This window comes from Octopus sinensis, linkage group LG2 (assembly GCF_006345805.1).
Source record: "Octopus sinensis linkage group LG2, ASM634580v1, whole genome shotgun sequence".
Taxonomy (NCBI): Eukaryota; Metazoa; Mollusca; class Cephalopoda; order Octopoda; family Octopodidae; genus Octopus; species Octopus sinensis.
Window position 1 is genome coordinate 104,734,461 of NC_042998.1, and position 23,006 is coordinate 104,757,466.

The 23,006-nt window shown below is 33.8% G+C and overlaps 1 protein-coding gene across 3 annotated transcripts; it reads right to left on the minus strand.

Annotated features, from left to right (window-relative positions):
* Window positions 1-1,101: 1,101 nt before the first annotated feature.
* Window positions 1,102-17,871, minus strand: LOC115232515. Of its 3 annotated transcripts, none has more exons than XM_029802425.2 (10): window positions 17,642-17,871; window positions 15,718-15,785; window positions 13,704-13,766; window positions 12,746-12,865; window positions 10,781-10,903; window positions 8,426-8,548; window positions 6,708-6,827; window positions 5,160-5,279; window positions 4,611-4,724; window positions 1,102-1,843 (listed from the first exon to the last, which is right to left on the minus strand). In XM_029802425.2, the coding sequence occupies exons 2-10, from the start codon at window positions 15,776-15,778 to the stop codon at window positions 1,836-1,838; spliced, it is 852 nt and encodes a 283-aa protein (XP_029658285.1). In that variant the 5' UTR covers window positions 15,779-15,785; window positions 17,642-17,871; the 3' UTR covers window positions 1,102-1,835. The 3 variants fall into 3 exon arrangements, with proteins under 3 accessions (XP_029658285.1, XP_036354651.1, XP_036354653.1); XM_036498758.1 differs by lacking the exon at window positions 17,642-17,871 and adding an exon at window positions 17,523-17,601; XM_036498760.1 differs by lacking the exons at window positions 10,781-10,903; window positions 17,642-17,871 and adding an exon at window positions 17,523-17,603.
* Window positions 17,872-23,006: the final 5,135 nt, after the last annotated feature.

Genomic DNA, 23,006 nt, shown 5'->3' on the forward strand with positions numbered 1-23,006 from the left:
GTCTGTGTGTTTCCCTAAAACTTGAGAACTACACAACCAATTTCATTCAAATTTTACACATGCCTTACTTAGGGTCCATGTAGTTTCATGGGCAAAAAAATGTTCAATTTCTTGCCTAGAGCGAGCCCATAGCAATATCATATTTTCTCCACTATTTCAGTATTACATGTTAAAAGTGAAAAAAACATTTCTCTATTTTATGTCAGATGCTTTCACTTTAACAATAAAAATAATAATTACAATTGAATTATATGTAGTAAGTAATAATTAAAATCAAACTAAAGTATAATATAATTGTAACATAAAAAAGTAAAAATAGCAATTGGTATAAAATTGCATCAATGATTTGAACTTGAATAAGTGGTTTCACATGAATAGGAATAAATTAAAAATAAAATTAGCGTGCAGAAATGGAATAGTCCAGATGGATAATAAACAATTAAATTAAAGAAAAGACTATTGTCTATAAAGTATACAATGAATACTCAGGCGGTGCCCCAGCATGGCCACAGCTCATTAGCTGAAACTGGAAAAATCAAAAATCAAAAATGTAGAGAAAAAAGAAGATTTGAACACCTGGAGGAAAGCACATTCGAAAGTGTCTTGGTGCGACTGTGAAAGATATCTAATCAGAGGCGGTAAATTCGCCACAATAGAAGCAAGGTTCGAGTCAACGGAGCGTGCAAGGGAGTACTCGACTCGAACTTGCAAAGTGGAAATATTTTATTGTTAGCTTTATACCTGGACGTAGGACGTCCCGGATAAAAATTTAAAATGTTCCCCCAGAAGTAGAGGTAGGCTGGATTGTAGCCACACTTCTATACAAGAGGGAGGACAAGATACAATTGATCGAAATTACAAGAGACGGGCTAACAATTCCAGTCTCTTATATATTTTGAGTATTGTTATCCCTAGCGATATCAAGATATAACTTTGTATTTTGTATTTTATGTGTAGATGTATATATATAGATGCACATGTAATACGTACTCATATATATACACATACATACATGCACTAGCACTATGACCCGGCAACGACTGGTCATAATGCTAGTTAACGATAAAATCAAATTTTCTGAATAAAATTCAACTACCGTAATGATTGAAATACTCAAGTTTATTTTCAATATAATTTATTAAGCATTGATGATATTTTCAAAACTATAAAAATATAAAAATTACAAGTTAGGTGTGTTGTTTCCTACAGAAATAAATTGCTTAGGTGTGATGTCATCTTTCGCTTATACATTTATTGACTGAACTTTGCACGCTAACACTTTGGTTATTTGAAACTCCATAAAGCGGGCCCAATTGTTTCATGCACAGCTCTTTAAGAAGTTATCATCATGCTACAAAGATTATTGCAGTTGTCATTGTATTTGAAAAAAAAACATTTAATGAAACTACTAAATTAATTGTTAACAATAACTGTTATGATAACTCCGTACTGATATGAATTAGAAGCTGCTCGAGGTATTTAAACAAAATCGAACACACATGCACAAGGTGTGTATGTGCTGTTAGCTCGTGCGTTGGCTGCATTTTAGGCTTAAGGGAATATTATTCCCAATGCGCCAGGTGTTTTTACTTTCAGGTGTTTTTATCACCGGGCGTTTTCAGAATGTATTCCCTAGCAGCCGAACTACGAACTAACAACACACCCTGTGTATATGTGTTCGATTTTGTCCATGTCCTGAATACTCATATATATCTTCAATCCTGGTTTTTATTTACGTTCACGCGCTCTGTGTATATCTTACAACTGATGTTAACTTGATTATTTGAACTCATATATATCTCTAGGTTCAAATATGGTACATCAACGTTTTCATATCAGCAACCTAATGAGTTAAAGAAAAGAAAAGAAATAAAGCATACTATTGACAGTGAAATAGATACTTCGGTTCAAACAATCAAATGAAAGGTATGAAATGAAATAAATCACATATTAATGTAAAATATCTTTTTTTAAATATTTTAATAAAATGAAATAAAACAAAAACTTATCCATAGTTCTATCAAGAACAGAAATACGTGAGTAACAATCTTAACAAAATCAAGCATAACATTAACACGTGATTAATAATTAGTGACTTATGCTCGGATGAGATAGCAATGAAAACTTACCATTACCTATATATCATCATTATGTTAATATTTCATCTTGGCAAGGCGTCGCGCAGGAAGAATCGTTAGCATGCCGAGTAAAATGCTTAGAGATATTTTGTCCAGTTTTAAGATTTGAGTTCAAATTCTGCCAGTCAACTTTGCCGCCCCTCCTTTCCGGCTCACTAAAACAAGTATCAGATGAGTACTGGAGTCGATGTAATCGACTTACTCGCATCTCCGAAAATTTCTGGCTTTGAATCAAAATTCGAAACCAACATTTCCTCTAGGTTTAGGATCCTCATGCAAGCAGATCCAAATACTCGAATTATGGAAAATGTAAGTATTAGTGAAGTACTTCATTCATCTTGATACTGAACATTCTTTTCTAGTCTAGGTATAAGGCTCGAAAGTTTTGGGGAGGGAGCTAGTCGACTAATACGACTCCAGTACGTAACTGGTACTTAATTTATCGACCATGAAAGGATGAAAGACTAAGTCGACCTCGGGGGAATTTGAACTCAGAACGTAAAGACAGACGAAATACTTATTTCTTTACTACCCACAAGGGGCTAAACACAGAGAGGACAAACAAGGACAGACAAACGGATTAAGTCGATTACATCGACTCCAGTGCGTAAGTGGTACTTAATTTATCGAGCCCGAAATGATAAAATGCAAAGTCGATCTCGGCGGAATTTGAACTCAGAACGGAACGGCAGACGAAATACGGCTACGCATTTCGCTCGGCGTGCTAACGTTTCTGCCAGCTCGCCGCTTTCATAATACTGAATATTGATAAGAGACAGAAATTGATAAGCAGTTGTTAATTATTCAAAATATAGGTATGGATGATTCTACATTATATTGAAAAGGATTTGTTAATTAAAAAATATTGGATTCGTTTTACGTCAGTATATTTCAGATTAAACAGACAACAGCATATAAAGTTATCATGTCTGCAATTATCACAGAAGAAACGTTTCTTTTTAATGCCTTATGACCATAAAATATTTTAGTGGTGAAGAGCATTATCTTAATGCATTTTCATTGAATATTAAACGACGGGTATATAGATACTTGCAAAATGAAATTAAGAAGGGAAAGAGGTTAATGTAAGTGATTTCCAGTCTTTAATATCATATCCAAAATCAGGACACTTTAAATCGAAGAAAGGCTTATCTAACATCCTTGCTGTTAGACACAAATTACAAATGTAATGCACTAAAGTAATCCATTTCGTCATATATGTGGTTTGATCAATAAGTATCCGGACTGTTGCTATAGTAACAAAGCTAAAACACAGAGAGTAAAGCTGCATAGCACAAATTGACTTTGAACTCTGCTGTACATGTACACTAAGTTTTAACGTTTTAGCTCACTTCTGCTATTTACAGAAGTGCTTAGAAGGAAGGTGTGTACTGCATGATCGTCGAATTGACCATGGCAGAGAAAGTTGAGCAGAGAATCTGCATCAAATTTTGCCAAAATTTTGTCGATACCTGCTCAGTGGCTTCCACAAAGTTTTCAAAACGTTTTCATCGTTTTAGACACAACCAAGGAGAGCTTATGCAACTGAAACCCGAATGTCCTTTTGGTCAACTGAAAGCAGTTTTGGCACAGACTTGGCTGTCACGCGTCTAATACCCAAATCTTCAGTGATAATGGACTGGACTGAACCGTTACTAATCTGCACATCCTCTGATAACTCACGGATGTTGATTCGACGATTTCCCTCACAGCTACACACAGATCTGCGATGTTTTTCTCAGTTGTGCTGTTTGTGGGTCTCCCAAGACGTTCGTTAATAACGACATTTTCACTGCCATCTTGGAAATGACTGAACCGCTCGTACACTTGTGTGCGACTTATACACTCCACTTCATAACTTTCTGCAACTTTGCGTAGGCCTCTGAGCATGTATTGACACGACAACTTTCTCTATCATGTTCAATGTGACGATCAAACGCTACACACCTTCCTTCCAAGCACTGCTTCAAACAGTGGAAGTGAGCTAGAATGTTAAAACTTAGTGTGCGTGCACAACAAAGTTCAAATTCAATCGGTGCCAAACGGTGTTACTGAGCGTCCTTTAGCTTCGTTACAATGTCAACAGTCCAGCTACTTATTGATCAAACCTTGCATGCCTAAAACGAAAATTTCTGATGCACTGATAAATAAATTCTCAGATAAATTAAACAGTCAATTTGTTTATACGAATTAAAGATATAAACAAATAAACAACATAATTTATTTTTCAGCGTGTGCCGGGAATGCTTAAGAAACCATTAAACAGTTTTCTCAACTTTAACGTAAAAGAAATTCAGTTGCTTGCATTTTACAAATAATGACGTTATAATGATTATATTTTCTTTATTATTTCTTGTCTATATATCTATGATAGCACAATTTCTATTGAGCTGTAAAGGGATTAATTGATTTTATTTAAATATATTTCGCTTGTATAATTAAATTAGAAAGAAGTAAAAGATTTTGACGTACGTATTATTTTCTCCCAGTAATATTCTTTATAGCTACTTTGGCATTTAAAAGAGATGCAGGAGCTTTCTTGATGTTGCCATCCTGGAGGATAACATTTGTTGTTCAAAATACAACCTAGGCAAAATAAATTTGTTACATTACAAAAGTGCTTTGCAATATTGTACAATTAATTTTATATACCTCGTATATGTAAACAATGCCATTGCTAATTAGATGTGTTTATGAATATTAAATATTCATAAATAAGTGTTAATTATTCAAAACATACGTATGGATGATTCTACATTAAATTTTTTAAATCCGTAAAATTAGTTCCAAAATCTTTAAAATTAAAAATGAGTTTTCCACAAAAGTGAAAGATATAATTATGTTTTCATAATGCATTCGAATAAGAAATGTAATGGAATTAAAATGTTTCGAATACGTTGACCACATTTACTTATATGAGTATGCAAATTATTTCATGTAACTAATGTATATATATAAGTTTAATAAATATTGCTTAAATTTCTATTGGCATATGGACTGAGCATATAAATTTAAGCTTACCGGCTGCTTCAGTATAATGTCCAAATCCTTTCCCCATTCTGTCACAAATACTCACAACACATCCATCTTCAGATTTTATTCTCGTTCCAGCGTCCTGACAACTACCGTTTATTCTGCAACCTTGAAGTGAAAAAAAATATTATTTCGTTGCATGAGTACTTGTGTCTATGAAATGTATATTCAATTATTTCGACTTAATCGTATTAATTGTGTATTGTCAGTGTATTAAAACCATGAAATATTAACTAAACTTTCAAATATGACTCGTAGCATAAAACTTACATGTCGCATCGAAAGAAAGTTTATTTTAATACAAAATTAATACATTGTCTTACTGCTGTTTATATTGTTGCATGATTAATTTGAGCATTTTATTCAAAAGTTGGATTTTCTTATATATTTTAAATGAAAGTATCTCATCAGGGCGCTTTATATGTTAGTACTATATCATATAAGTACTCTATTTGGCAATGTGCACTATCACTTGAAATATAATGTAGGATATGTATTTTTAAAAACACATTTTAATCTTGTTGTGAAGAGGAAGCAAAGTCCTCACACTACATATTTTATCGCACCACAGATTGAAAAATGGAATTGTTTTGATTAGTTTGTACTCTTCTATACATCAAGAATTATCATCTTTTAGTACTTTATAGACTACAGCAACTACGTCTATGTTTAGCTATATGTTTCCACCGAACCAACCATGGTTAATTACATTTACGATGCTGAGAATGATTAGAGAATGCTTATGTAACATGGTGAAGAAAAAATATGCGAGAATTACTTTAAAAAGTACCGCTGTTATCCGGTATTCTTACTTTTGTTTACACCATCACCGATTTCTGACTGAGACAACTACACGCACACATACAAACACACTAGCACACAGGCGTGTGTATCCATATCCACGCCTGTCTTTGACGTTCAAGTATTTCTCTTAATCAGTTAAATTCCGTAATAGGTCTAAGAAGTATATCAGGTGAATGACGACCGAATTGTTGAAGAATGCAAAGACTGCTTCATTTAGGATTGACGACAATCTGTATTACTCAGTTCCTCATTAATTATCGGGTATTTCAACATGGTTACAAAAATCCACCTTTTATCTGGAATATGGGAAATTTTGTCTCTAACTTCACTTATATAGTACTTCATATTAGATGCAAGAGCATAGAAGTTTTCGATGAATTATCCAGTATATTATATTCCCATACTTAAAGTAAGTTATCTATATTGACTATACACCTTTGAAAATTATTAGTATTGTGCAGTACAATTTCAATAAAATTAATAATGCGGTTTTACTTGCATCAATAGGCTGTATTTGCACTAATTTTAGAAACACTGTTCTGTTACGAATTAACAATTGCATTCTAAACGTTTTATAATTATTGAGTGAAATATATATCACGAAATAACATTCCGCTTTCAATATGAAATTGATCTCTGTTGGCGTATAAACTGTAATATTTTGCTGTTCATAAAATACATACTTGAGTATCTTATATAAGGGACATTTTGTAAAAAGATTCACAAACTTACCAGTGCGATTAGTGTAAACTTGATATCCATTCTGGTCCATTTTACAAATTCTTTCAGCACAAAGATTTTCTGAATATACTTTCTCTCCAACCTTCCGACAAGCACTGTCTATTAAACAACCTTAATGTAAAAAACAGTTTTCTTTTATTTCAAGAAATGTGAATTGCCTCTTGTCAGTATATTTATACCTAAGCAATATTAACGACTCTTCCAAAAACGAGTATTCCTTAAAGATTTTGTCACACTTCAAACATAATGAGTTAGTCAATAAACTAATTCTACTAATTGTAATACTAAATATGCAAGGCATTTTGTTTATGTTTAATGAAGGCAGAAGCAAAAGGATTTATTTATAGATAATTAGAGATTGTTACATGATTAATTAAATATACTATAATATTCAAAATCAATTTTCTAATATATATCTTTGCTGAAAGCGTCATATTAGAATTCTCTATGCGTTTGAAATGCGTCATAGTGTAATATAATTTGAAATATATTAGATGATATACATTTTTAGACACCTATTTTAGTTTCCAAAGGAAAAGAAAATCAAGAAATTGCAGTATCCAATTTTATTTCACATTTTATCTCTCCCTAGTCGGAAGATATGGTATCAATATGATTAATTTTAATGATTACTTAATGGTTACTCAATGAGTATTTTATAATTACTTAAAACTTACATAAAAATGAAAACACATCTTGTGTTCGTAGGAATATTTATAAAATGTGCAGAAACAGGACCTAAACCGAGCTACTCAGTCAAATTTCAAACGTTGGCAACGTGGAAGGATTCATTTATTCCTAAGACAGTACATAGTGTTGGCGGGTAGATTGAATTATAATGTATGGTACACTTTTTTTGTTAAACATACAATGATATATCTGTCCAGAAAATCAAACAAATTAGTTACACGATAGTTTTTAATATCTCAATGGGAAGAAAAACCAGATCGATCAGATTAATTTCTACTACAGTCTCTTAAATCGAAACCCCTTACTCTCTAATCGAAACTCAAGATGTAAGAACAACTCTGCATGTGAATATCGATCTTGAACACCGCAAATTATCATAAAATTAATTACAAAATTACACTCGAGATTAATTCAGAGAAATGATATAGATAGAAGATTCATACTAAGCATCTTATAGTAATTACTATCGTCACTTTACTCTTAAGCTTCAAATCGAGCCGGAATTTTTGTGATTACCCTGACAAACAAATCTACAATATATTTATCAATGATCCAAGTTATGATACTGTCGCTTATAAATTGCCTCTTGAAAAAAATAAAATCGATGATCATCACATTTGTATTGTCTAAAATATTTGATTCTTTCACATTTTCATTTGCCTAAAAATATTCTTCTAAAATAGTGTTTTTCCATAGTATGACAATGTTGTTGCTAATTAAAGATATATTGAGGTTTGAAGAATGATTAGTAGTGATCATGATACTCTTTCTATTTTCATTTATTCAACGATCCTCTTAACCGATTTATAAATGGAGACGACAATACATACAATATTACAACATTCAATTTGTGTATTTTAACGCCAATACATGCGTGTTTTTTACCGCGACAAAATTATTCAAGGAAAGCATTTCTGAAATTAATAGATATTGTTAAAATATTTACATTTGTTATTTTAATTTAAATATTGAATGCAGTTGAACATTTTCAACAACAAGTATCAATATCTGTAACTTACCATCAAGCTTTCCTCGCCATCCAATATACGATGGATACATATGTATGCAATGTATAGAATAACAAGGGTTTCTTGTTTGTATTTTCGTGCCAATACTGTGACATACACGATTCAGTAAACAACCTACAAACAAAAAATAATTACGATAAATGTGGGAGAAACTACTCAGTTATGTCAAGATATTGTCCCCATAACAACAATACGATATTTACTCAGGTATGCACAGAGCTAAAATTTCAGTGACGTTTACTTCTTAAAGCGTCTTATGTTTTTGCATACCTGAAAATTTGTTTCATATCTCTGAAATTTGCATACATACATACATACATACATACATACATACATACAGACAGACAGACAGACAGACAGACAGACAGACAGACAGACAGACAGACAGACCGACAGACAGACGTACGTACGTGCGTGCGTGGGTACGTACGTAATTGCGATCATACATGCATGCATGCATACATACATACATGTGTGTGTGTGAGTGTGTATTACTGGTCTATGACATTGCTAACTGGATGGCTTCTCATAAATTATCCCGGGTATCGAAGGTATAATGATATGTTAAATAAAGTATACCAATAAATATATCCCAAGTCTATTTTTCTGGCGTATTACATATATTACAGCAATAATAATTTTATTTCATGTCGAACTATATAGAAAAATACAATTAATTTGATAATTCCAGTACATTTTAATCATTTGAAATAAATTTTGTTTCAATATATGGTCAAATTCATTGAAAAAACGTGAAAATTTGATATAAACCACTCTAATGGTTATACATCTAATCATATTGTAATGCAATTTACCATATTTAATTGCAGTCGTTTCCCCATGAAAATGTCTTTAAAAAATCAATCTGTGTCCTGCATGCGAATTTGTGCTCATATTACATGCCTTAATTCACTAAAAGTATTTTTCCTGAATATGCACTGCTGAAATTGGGGTGCGACTAATATGCCTGAGCGTTTTTTACGCCATCAAATCTCTAAGAAAACGAAAATCCTTGATAATTATCAAAATATTCCTGTTTCAAGATATAGAGAAGTTTTGCGATGTTTGCAAAGCACATCAAATCTGTGTACAAAGAAAGCAATTAAACTACATTATACTTATTACTATTACATTTGCACAATATTCGAGTAGCTTTCTCAAAAAAAGTTTGCTACCTTATTGGTACCTCTTTAACTTTTGTTATGTTACCTTATGGTATTTCAACAGAAGACTGGTGACTAATTATTTGCATCGAAGTTCTTCATCAATGTTCAACAACGAAAGAATATTATAAACATTTATATACATAATACTATTGATAGTGAAGTATTTCAGCATTAAACAATATTGTACATAAAATATCCTATGTATTAACAGTGAATTACAATTGAATTATGGCGGAAATTACCTGGCTTGTAATAGCATTGAATTGTTATCGCCCATGCAAGCTTGGGTATATTGTATCCTTATGTTCTTATTTATGTATCTACACATTTTTTATAATGAAAACGCTTTATCATTCTTCATCAGAATATATTTCTAAATAAATAACTGTTAAATTTAATTATACCTTTAAATCAGAAAATTCTGTTTGGAATCTAACATCTGATTAAATTCAATTAAAATAAAAGGAATTTTTATTACTATATAAGTAAGAGAAATCTTTAGAGCATTGGAAAAATTCTTTATGGTAATCAGTTATTATTAGTTACGGATATTACTTTCTTATTTTTAAAAATATCAAAGCCAATTTAACATTTCGCTTCGTAAGAATCGATAAAATACATTATAGTCAAGCACTAAGTTCGTTTTAATCAACTCTGCACGTCTTTATCTAGCTTATTGCATCATCTTTCATTTGTCGGAATATAAATCACAAGGAAAAGTAGTGCTTAAAAAACATTTAATTTAAATACAAGAAACTTGCAACGTAAGAAAATTCCTATGTATTACATGTCTGATAAATGTTGTGAATGTCAAAAGAAAATATTGAATCCCATACGTTACGTAAATAAAATAGAAAATAGAGTTTTATTTTAGAGACGTATCACTATAAATGTATACATTTCACTTACTGCATATTGATATTGTTGTTTAACTACTGGCAAACACTGCTCGAACATAATTATGATTAACGATATTGCATTAGTAATCATTTCATAATTTTACTTATCGAAGAATAAACTGACAAATCGTCCTTCATTTTTTTATAAACTTATCTGCCATTTTTTGTCCCTAATTAGCTACGTATTCTATTGTTACGACGGTACTGAATAATAGATTTTATTCATATTTAATTATTCAACTTTTAAATCTTCAATAGAGTAAAAGTATATTGTAACCTACCAGTATATGTCGCTCTCCACACATATCTACCGTATAGGGTACGCATGCAGGTATGGTACATACATCTGCCTCTTTCTGTTATTCTGTGACCTTTTTTATAACAAACACCATCCCGGTAACATCCTAGAAGTTGCGAATATACACAATTTGTTATAATCAAAACTATAGGTCTGGAAATATAAAATTCTTGCAATTATATTTACATCTAATTAAGATAGAAATACAATGACCTAGCATAACCACTCCAACGCCTTAAAATAAATCAAAGGGAGATTAAAATTCGCATCCATTAAGCAGCGTGTAGGTTGCATACATCACATGTGCACAAAACTACACACACAACACATATATACAATTATATACACGTACGTATAGTACTGGTCCTTTTTGCATGAATATACGTGTAACTGTGTGTGCGTCTGTGAGTACAAACACACACACACACACATATATATGTATGTATGTGTGTCTGTCTGTATGTATGTATATGTATACATGTGTATGTGCATGTATGTGTTTGTGTGTGTGTGTGTGTGTACATATATAAACATATATTGAGCTACAACAAATATTCTGTTCAATACCAAAGATTTGCTTGCCAGTTGATTGACTTTAATCAGTTGAAAATGTCCGTATTTGACGATATGTAGATCTCTGGACACGGCTAGGAGTAGTGGGGAAATACTGCTGCCGTATGTTGAGAGGAATTCTTTGGGGTTTGAATAATTCACCACTGGAAATATAAGTGTTTCATTGATTATCTATAAACGAACTTTATTCGGGGACATTTGGTCTCAATTTTGATGTAATGTTGTCATATTGTCCAGTAGATACAACTGCTTACTTTGTCGTGTCTGTATATAAATTCAGACTTGGCAAGAACTAGACAAGTGGAGATGATGTGGTCAACTTTCTGATTGTGTTGGCTGCACATTTTGCATTCGGAAATACTAATACAAATAGTCACAAAACACGAACAAAACAAAAAACTGTTTTCTGTCTTTAAGGAAGATGAATAATAGTAATGATGATGATGATGATGATGATGATGATGATGATAATGATAATAATAATAATAATAATAATATTAATAATGATGATAATAATAATAATAATTATAATAATAATATAATAATAATAATAATAATAATAATAATAATAATAATAATAATAATAACTAGATATGGAACACTCCACCCAAGAACTGACACAGACAGACTGTATGTACCAAGAAAAAGAGGGGGAAGAGGACTGATTGGATGCGATCACAGAATTACAGCAGAAGAAAACAACACAGCATGGTATGTAAAAATGCCACAGGACCGCTATTATTAGAAGTAAGAAGGTCAGGCCTGTGTAGGATGAAAGATTGTTCGGAGACCAGACATTGTTGTGTTCATTTTCTCTATGAATGATCATAATCTTTTCCCAATCATTTTCAGAACCCATCATGTGTTGAACCGGTGAACATCATGGCTTTGTTGTTAAGTGTATTTGAAAACAACCAATCAGTAATAGTGACGCAGCGAGCATTCCGTAGACGATCGAAAAAGGATTTTGCTTTGGATTTCTAATCTTCAGGCAAGTGGACCCACACTGAAAAGAAAGTCACCTGGCAGACCCAGGACCGTTAGAATTCCAGAAAACGTAACAGCATTAAGAGCCTCCATTCAACAATCACCAAAGTGTTCCGCTCGTAAGTATAACATAGCACTAGAGATATCAAGCTGAAGTTAGTTACAAAAAAATATTTTTTAAATCTGTAGGTCAAAAGATAATGTTTCTCAGAACGTTAAGACAGACGAGATGCCGCTAAGAATTTTCCCTAGCATAATAATGATTCTACCAGCTTACTACTTTACATCTAAAGGATGACTATTGCTTGTAGTATTCCTTTTCTTGTTGCAAATTCTGGCATGCGTTTTATAATATAATGTTTGGAAGATAAAGACCGTACAAACCTACCGGTTACTTTATGCCGCACAAAAGATCCATGACCTCTTCTTTCACAAACATAAGTCATACAAAATGGAATTGCATCTACTTTTGTTCCATATTTCACACAAACGCCGCGTATCAAGCAACCTATGAGTTAAAAGAAAATTAATACATTTTGTTTATACCAGTAACTCTTTATGAAATACATTATTGCATTTAAAACGCTACAAATGATTGAAGCTTTTCATGTGACGCAAACTTACTAAGTTTAAAGCTGATATTGAAACAAGAATCATCACTGAAGGTGACACTAATCTTTAGTACATATGGTATTTGTTATTAACTCATTTAATATAAATTAGCAATGAGTATTTGTATATATATATATATATATGTGTGTGTGTGTGTGTGTGTATGTGTGCGTGTGGGAGGGGTTGTAAAGATGAGTGTCACCTTCAGTCACAAATTTTGTTTCAATATCAGCTTTAAACGTAGTAAGTTTGCGTCAGATGAAAAGCTTCAACCATTTCTCAGGCTACATGGATGAATGATAAATTATATTTACAACGCACACACGCACGCACACACACACACACACACACACACACACACACACACACACACACACACACACACACACACACGTTTACTACTGTATTTTGTACGTATACAATAGTACATTATCCATTCAAATTATCCATTCATTACACAAATATTCATATATTCAAAACAATACAAACGAAGTCGAAGTATAAAAGTTTCGAACAGCATCTAGTACTTTCTTCAATATACTATCACAAATTGTTAATCTCTAATTTGGGTAGGTCTCATCATCTGTTCATTTACATTTAATCATGCAATCGTCGATGCTGTCATGGTTTATAGATTATAGATTATATATATAATTTCTTCCAGAGTAAAAGAGAGCCAAACATGTAGCAATATAAAGAAATACGATGAAGACTAAATATGTTAAAATATTTACCTTCCTCTACGATATAACATTTCGGTCCAAGAGGTATTTTCTGCTGACACGGTTTTCTTATCCCTGCAAAAATGTAAATATAACTAGTGTTATAAAAATATAGCACTAGTTCTCGTTATATTCTTTCTGCTATAGGCACAAGGCCTGACATTTTCTCTCTTCTTGTTTCTTGAGTAATGCTGCGATGGACTGGCGTCCCGTCCAGGTGGAAGGGAACACATACGCCACAGAAGCCAGGAAACCGGGCCCATGAAGCTGGCTAGGCTTTAAAAGGGTGACGTTTATCGTTATTTATAACGCTGTTACAGTGTAGAGGTGTTGGCATAATCTTTGACAGAACAGTGATCCGATATTAAAATAAAATATTAATTTCGAATGAGCTCCTGCAAAATTTCTTTATTATGCGAGAAGTGTAAATGTGGATTTGTGGTGTTTAACTACACCCACCATTATTTGAATTACAGGTGAAATCAATTCAAATATTCAAGGGAGATTCAAGAGAAAAATTGTCACGCTAGAGCTGATATTCTCTGATATCTATCTATCTATCTATTTATCTATCTATCTATCTATCTATCTATCTATCTATCTATCTATCTATCTATCTATCTATCTATCTATCTATCTATCAATACAAATATATGTATGTATGTATGTATGTATGTATGAGCAATGAGAGCACACTATTGACAATTCCCAGATTAGTCTGTGCAGTCCAGTGTTCTAGCTTTACTTTGCTTTGCTCATGTGGCAGTTATCTACCCTGCCGTTTTATATGAATGTTCTTTTTCGCAGATATAAGTGGTTTAACGCTTCTAGCAATATCTGTGCTTTACAGTACGTTGCATTAGCGCATTGTTCATCTCTGTAGCAGTTTGTAGATGAAACGTATTAATACCTCGTTTATACATGTAATGCATTGGAGGAAATATTTTACGCAGGTACCATTCAGCACCTTCACACATACACTTACGCAAGCCTTACGCACATAAACCAATATTTTGTTTGTAAGACACACTTTAAATTTCCCATACTATTACAGGGTAACTGGACGATTACATCATCTTAAGGCATACATTCTATTTTGGGTTGAAGGTGGCGAGCTGGCAGAAACGTTAGCACGCCGGACGAAATGCTTAGCGGTATTTCGTCTGCCGCTACGTTCTGAGTTCAAATTCAGCCGAGGTCGACTTTGCCTTTCATCCTTTCAGGGTCGATAAATTAAGTACCAGTTACACACTGGGTTCGATGTAATCGACTTAATCCCTTTGTCTATCCTTGTTTGTCCACTCTATGTTTAACCCCCTGTGGGTAGTAAAGAAATGGGTATTTTGTCTGCTTTTACGTTCTGCGTTCAAATTCCGCCGAGCTCGACTTTGCCTTTCATCCTTTCGGGGTAGATAAATTAAGTACCAGATGGTAAAGTATTAGAAATTAGTACTGGATCGATCTAAGCGACTGACCCCCTCCCACAAAATTTCGGACGTTGTGCCTGGGGTAGAAAAGAATATTCTGACATTTGCAGTGCACATAGTATCATGATTGTCAATGATTTAATGATATGGTAAAGCATTAGAAATTTGAAGAGTTCTCAAGCTAATTACGGGTTAAAGAGAATTTAAATGTTCGAAAAGAGACTTCTAGAAATATGAATCCTACTTCCCTCAAGAAGAGAAAAAAAGACCCATTTTATTTACTTAGATCAAGTAACACATTTCCTCAGCATTTCCTGGGTTTCACTGTTTCAAATTTGACGTAAGAAGGCGAGCCGGTAGAAATGTTATTAGCATTTCCCCCCGTCTTTACTTGGTGAGTTCAAATGCTGCTGAGGTCGTCCTTCCCTTTCATCCTTTCAGGGTTGATAAAATAAGTACTATCTAATCACTGGGGTCTATATAATTGACTTGCTCCTCTCCCGAAATTGCTGGCCTCCGACAAAATTTGAAAACAATGACACTGTTCATAGATTAATGCTATTATGGAGGAATACATAGCCGGTTAAAATTTTACTCACCTTGCGAAGTTGCTTGTTTGTACGTTATGCAAAAACTGATTAAAAGCAGAAAGTATCTCATATTTTTCCTGAAACAATTATAATAAAAGTATAAACGAGTTAAAATAAATATATGTATATTAATGACTTAATCAAAAGAAGAACAATGGATTTCAATATTTCTTTCCTGGTATGAGAAATGAAGAAAGAAGTGAAATGATTAATTTGTCGTTCAAAAACTGTAGACCTGATCCGATTCTCTACAGCATAGTAGGAGTAGAAACCGTACCAACAGCAATATTAAATAAATACTTGATTCATATAGCGAAATAAAATGCCAACATTTAACTCAAATAAAAATTAAAAATGAAAAGTGTGAAATTTGGACTAAAGGTTCACAGTGTTACATTGGGTAACGCATTAAGCTTACCCAGTCACCACTAGTGGAAAAGGATTGGCCTTTCACCGAAAATTTACACGAATTCCTTCAACCAAATTACACATATAAGTCTTGCTACCAACCATAACTATAGTTGAACATGCACTCTCAGTCTTCTTTACTGTGGGATTCAGCGTGTTACTAAAAAATCCTTAACCGTACGATTACATTCACGCTAAATATTCAGTTATTAGAAGAAAGTGATAGCACAATGAAATAACAGGGCATAATGTAATTAAAGGAATAAAATTCACAGTGATACATGTTTTTAGAAATTCGGCAAATGCGCCTATAATCTATTTGACATTATCAATTAAGTTTAAATAGATACAACAGCAATATTACACAAATACATGTTTCATGTAACTAAATAAAATAGCGAAATTTAATTCAAATAAAAAATAAACTGAAAAATAGGGTACATCATTTCAAAGAATTTTAAAGTTACTCCCTCTCCCTTTCAATGTAACCCTATAAAAATACATATATGTATATAATCTGCCTCTCTATTTATCTATCTATCTATCTATCTATCTATCTATCTATCTATCTATCTATCTATCTATCTATCTATCTGTCTATCTATCGATCTGTCTGTCTGTCTGTTTGTCTGCCCGTCTCTTTGTCTGTCTCTCTGTCTATCTTATATTTTTATGGTATGTTATATATCTAATGCAAATAAAATGTTAGTTTATCAATTGTATTTCTCTATTTCATTTAATATTTGCACATATATATATATATATATATATATATGTGTGTGTGTGTGTGTGGTGTGTGTGTGTGTGTGTGTGTGGTGTGTGTGTGTGCATATATATATATATATGTATATGTGTATGTATATATATATATATATATATATATAGCCGGTGTTTTGGGACGATTGTAGCCCCCGTGAGCATACTTGTATACATTAATGGGCTTTTCCTGAAGCGTTAGAGCATTTTAGCTCTTATATCTAGCAATGTAGGTGTCTTGACACCCTTGGTCGCATTTAGTAACAATTATATTTTTCCATTATGGTAACGCATTGCGCATGGCTGCGTATATTAATATATATATATATATATATATATATATATATACAAACACAGATATATGTATATACATATACACGCACATTAACACATACATCATACATACGGGCATTCACATACTCATGCATGCGTACGTTCATATATATATATATATATATACATACATACATACATACATACATACATACATACATACATACATACATACATACATACACAAACACACACATACATATAATAATCGAAACGGCGTCAGTTCTGTAATAAATGTATTTAAAAGATTTGGATAGATGCAGGTTTCTACAGTATGAGAATGTTAGACGTAGAAAGCAATGAAAATGAAAACTCACAGATGTAATTTAAGTCGTAAATACGCGCGCACACACACACACACACACATACACTTCTAGAGGCGATTGAATATATTCGATTACGTCATTCAATCGTATATAAGCATGTGCATATATACCTGTTTATTGATCTTTAGTGATCCTTTTCTACTTCCTTGCATCTATCGTATATACATTTCCTGGTGCTGTATGTAAATGTGTGTGTGTGTGCACCTGTGAATTTCAGTGTGTAGGCATGTGTGTGTTCGTATACCTCTATGTTTTACAGGGAAGGACATAGAAGAAATACTTGAGTGCGAGATTACTGTCAAAATTCAGTTGCTTTCACTGCAATACCAGCATTTCATGACATCAATCATAACAAAATCATCGTTTATATAAATAAAATTCCCAGTAGTTAAAGATCAATAAGTTGGAAAATTTTGTGCTTTTGTTTTACATTGTCGACAAATATGCATTATATCACCAAATTTATTTTTGTTTTCTGCGAAAGAAGCTTCTTAGAGATATTTCTTTCTCCCACGCAGACGCACGAATACTCACACATACACACGCACAGACAAACTGCGCTCATACGCACACATACACACACAGGGGCTCACACACAGAGGCATACAGACACACATACATACGGACACACACACACACACGGACACGGACACACACACACACTCACACATGCACAGTCATTCTTTTATTGAAGCTGAAGAACTTCCCAAACTTGGAAACTTTATGCAAGCATCTAGAAATCCTTTCTTTTCTGGTTTTTCATATTCTCCAGGATGCCATTTCTTCTGATGTCTGATCATATTTCTGCCACCTTTGCATCTTGATACCGATTTGTACAAATTTTCTAATGCTTTTGTCAACGAAAATATATAAAATACTTACTGTTCGTGAATCCTAGTTTCACTTCTATCATATAAAATAAAAATAAGTCGGTTTGTGGTATATCGGAAATGACTCTTCTCAGGAAATTGATTCAATATTTGGAAACTACTAATCATTTTATGTTCATTAATTTAGTCGAGAGGAAGAAAATTTGATCAACAACAAAATTTCCTCTGAGTGGAATTTTACGCTAAACTAACATGTAGTTTGCTTTACCTCTGAAACACATACACAATTTAAAGGAGGTTCAAAAGTAATAATTTTTTATCCTTACTGTCACTCAGTCTCCAGATACATTCAATAATTCTCCAACTAAATTTCTTGCTGTTTTATTCTCCATTCTAAAGTGAAGAAACCCACATAATGTGGACGTAGATTTCTATCTTCAAAAAAGAATTGGACATCCTCCTCTTCACAATACCGGATAAACCGGCGGCCTGGCATTAGGTACAGACGAGGGCAGCGGAATCAAATACAAAGTGGTTATCTAATCTGTTGGAACTGTTAGCGAAATAATCAATGAAAGCAGATATAACAATATGAAATATTTTAAAAGAATTTATACTTGAAAGAATAGAGACATTGACTTTTGTTACCTGGTTATTCATTATGATTAAGTTCATTTTTAGATTTAGTCCAAATTTTGGTAATATGGGGTACCAAACCTAATTCTTAACGATAGGCCTTTTTTCTTTGAATGCTTGTTGCTGCGTATCCGTATACCAAATGGGCCAATACCTGGAACAAGGTATACACAGGAGTGGCGATGTGACGACGTGAAAAGCCCCCAGCCTGAGGAAATTAGCTGAGAGATAATCATAAGCGATGATGCAGAAACACGGTGGCGCTCAAAAGTGACCACAGCCGCATTGCTGAAGCACATAAAATAATAAAAGAACACACACACACACACACACACACACACACACACACACACACACCACACACACACACACACACACGCACAACACACACACACATACATATAACGAATAGAGGAGTTATTCTAAGTTTCATGGTGGGATAGTGCAGTAATCGGACATGTTTGTATAGCAAACCGTACACGATCCAACAATCTCTGAGGCTCAAATAAAATGGCTCAAAGAAAAATAACATGATGTAAAAGACCGTTTAGAAGCATTCTGAGCGAAAGGAAATTAGTTCACATCCCGTTTAATGAAGTATATTGCTAACGCTCAATGTGTTTTAAATAGGTGTTGTCATCTAAAAAGCTATACCTAAATTGGGTAGTCGAATGAGGGGACATCTATAGTGTAGCAAAGTGTTTGCCTAATCTGTTGGAACTGTTAGCCAAATAATCAATAAAAGCGTATATAAAAATATTAAAATATTTTAAAAGAATTTTCATTTGTAAGAATAGAGGTATTGACTTTTGCTACCTGGTAATTCATTATGATTAAATTTATTTTTAGAATTAGTTCAAATTTTGGTAATATGGGGTACTTAACCAAATTCATAACGACATACCTTTTTTTCTTTGAATGTATTAGTTCTCGATTTGTTGCTGCATATCCGTTACAGGATACCGGTGTTATTGACGAATAATTCCTGTTTTCAGATCAGCATAAACCAAAACTTATCCATCTTTCTTTTTACAGTATTAGAAATTGAAGTGCTATAAGAGAAGCTAAGTTTTAATATATCTAATTTTCAGAGGTTAACATGGTAGATACAAGACAAAAAATACTCATGTCATTTCTTTCCAGTCTCTGAAGTCCACAAAATTCAAAATAGACCCTAACCTTCTCACTTGATAGTGGAGACAAACTTGATTGTTTATTAGCCGTGAATCGCTGAAAGAGTTGAGCTAGCAGAATCGCTAGGGCATCGGACAAGGTACCTTGCTGTATTCATTCTGGCTCTTTTCATTCCGATTTCAATGTTCCAGAAAAAAATTAATTTGCTACTTCATAGCTCCATTGGAAAAAGCATTTTGATTCTATAAAGCGTAATTCATGTGTTGAAAGGAATTCTGGAAATACAGGTAATTCGTTCGGCATCTTTAAACAACCATTATTCAGAGGCGTTTTGAGCGGGTTGGGCTACTCGACCTAAAGAAAATTCTAACTGGGTCTCACCTGAAAGTTCATGCTGTGTTTATCTTGACATGAGATCACCATGTAGCGCATATATGGTTGTGATGCATGTGTCTGGTGCACCGTTATCAGATAGGAAGTCATGATGAGTATATTAGGCTTCATGTACACAAATGTTTCTTTCATGGCATGCGCTGCTCTCTCACTCAATAACAGCTGCAGAGCTCTAAATCAACAGCTGCAGGACTCTGAATCAGCAACTGCAGGGCTGTGAATCACCAGCTGTGGAGCTCAGAATATTAACCAAGTGCGAGAATATGTTGAAGAAATCGGAATTGAGATGCGAGCAGAACAAGCCTCCAAAAGTGTATTAGTTTGGAGTTGGGTTTTCGAATCCCTGAGGAAGTCTGCTACTTAAAATTTTCGATTTATATCTGTTGCCTTCAGTCGTTTTTCGTGAATAAATTCGGGATTTTTTCTTTTTGGCGTGTTATTATAGGATATCTAGTTGTGGTTTATATTTATTTAATCGAAATTGTGTTGTGTTTCTGGTGCATTGATAGAAGGAAAACTCTGGTATTTCGGATTTTTGTTTGCAGGGCATTGAGCTAAATGTTTACTTACGCGAATTTTCCTGTCCATGGAGTCTCGAATCTGTTGCCTGTGTACCGTCAGTCTGTCCCTCAGGGTCAATCTCGTTTAACCAATGTAGTTCCCACCGCAACAACCAAATTTGATATCATAATCTTCAATGCACAAGAGAAATAACATTTTATGGTGAATATTTGACCTAACTTGGATTCATATGTTGATCCTTCCAAAAGGTTGATGCAGGTTCCGCAGTTAGGGAAATTGCATTTTTTGACTAGATTGGAGAGTTGTACTTTTGATGAGTAATTTGTCCGTGGTAACCTTTTTAAAGATTTGGGTTGTCTTTTACATTTAATAATTTTATGTGCTTCGAGTGCTTTTTTCATTCGCATTCACGATTCACTGCGCAGTGTGTTTTCACACATATCATCTAGGACAGTGGTACTTACCTAAGGGTCGTGACACCTGGGTGGGGAGAAGGTCATTTGAGGTTTCTCAGTGGGGTCACTAAGTGGGAGAAAGTAATTTATTTCATATATTTGGGGTATTGCAGTGCAGCTCTATTGCTGTATTGCAGTATCATGTATCGCAGCTTCTAGTTGTATCATAACTGTATATGCTTTGTTCCTGGTCTGTGACTCCCAAGTCACAGCTTTCTCCCCTCAGATGACAAATTTCCTGGATTCTATGACAGAAGCTAAATGTAGTTCCCGTGAAGAGATCTCAGTTTATCTTCTAGCAGTGGATGACGCCATCGAATGTCACTTCCCAGGATTGGATAATCGCTGTATTTACAGACTCTTTGCAGTGGAGGACAGTACCATCAGTGATACTGATGATACTACGAAGGTGGAATTTCTTCAAATATGTGAGGATACTCAGTTGAAAGTAGATTTTTCTGAACAAGAGCTTCCGACATTTTAGGCGAAACTGAAAGATGATTATCCTCTTCTTTCGATGCGTGCACTTACCATGCTGATCCAGTCCCCCTCGACACACAGCTGCGAGGCTGCGTTCTTAGCAATGATGTTTATGAAAACGGAGGCATTCAGTAGGCTTGTGATTCACGCCGACATTGATGTACTTATGGCTGCAAAACAATATCAACCCACTGAGTGAATAAGTATGTTTGTAAAATGTTCAGTAGTTACATGCGTTTGTTTATCACTTTTAGTATTTTTCAAGGTCTTTTATTTGTAACATTTTCAATAAATTAGGATCTTCATATTGTTTTATTTTATCTTACTTTTATACAAAGATCATCATACATTTTGAAATGATTTTCAAAATTTATTATAGGGATCTATGAAAACGGTTAAGAACCACTGATCTAGGAGGAGGGAAACTTTCTCCGGAGCCAATTTCTGCTGCAAAAGAACTCACGTGCGAGTGTACTCGAACGTGTTACATATGGTTTTATAGAAATATTATATGCTGCTTCATGTGAATAACTGACATACATACGTATGTATATGTATGTATGTGTGTGTGTGTGCGTTCTTGTGTGTTTATGTGTGTGTATATACGCCCTTCTCTGGCTTTGTGCTGGTTGAAGTCTTTCTCCGGGGCAGAGTGATCCTGACTCTGATGTGATGCTTCATGCAGTAATGGTTAGTTGAGCATTCTGCTCCACGCATGGCTTTCATGCACAGGATCTCATGCAGCCCAGTCTTCCGAGTAACGACGTACCTCAGCATACCATTGTAGCCAAACCGAGTGTGTTTTCAGATGAAATAATTCTTCTCTGGCTGTTCAAAAGGACGTATTGATGACACGGATTTCCTGCTGTGCGCTGAAATTCAGCAGGAGGTCTCCATCGGAGGTCTTTTTGACTTTGCCAAACTTACCGATGATGCCTGCATATTTCTCATAGTCTGCTCTCATCCTGGCATTAAATCAGCAACTTGGTTTGGTAGGGAACCTTGCCTACAACCCTTCTCAGCTT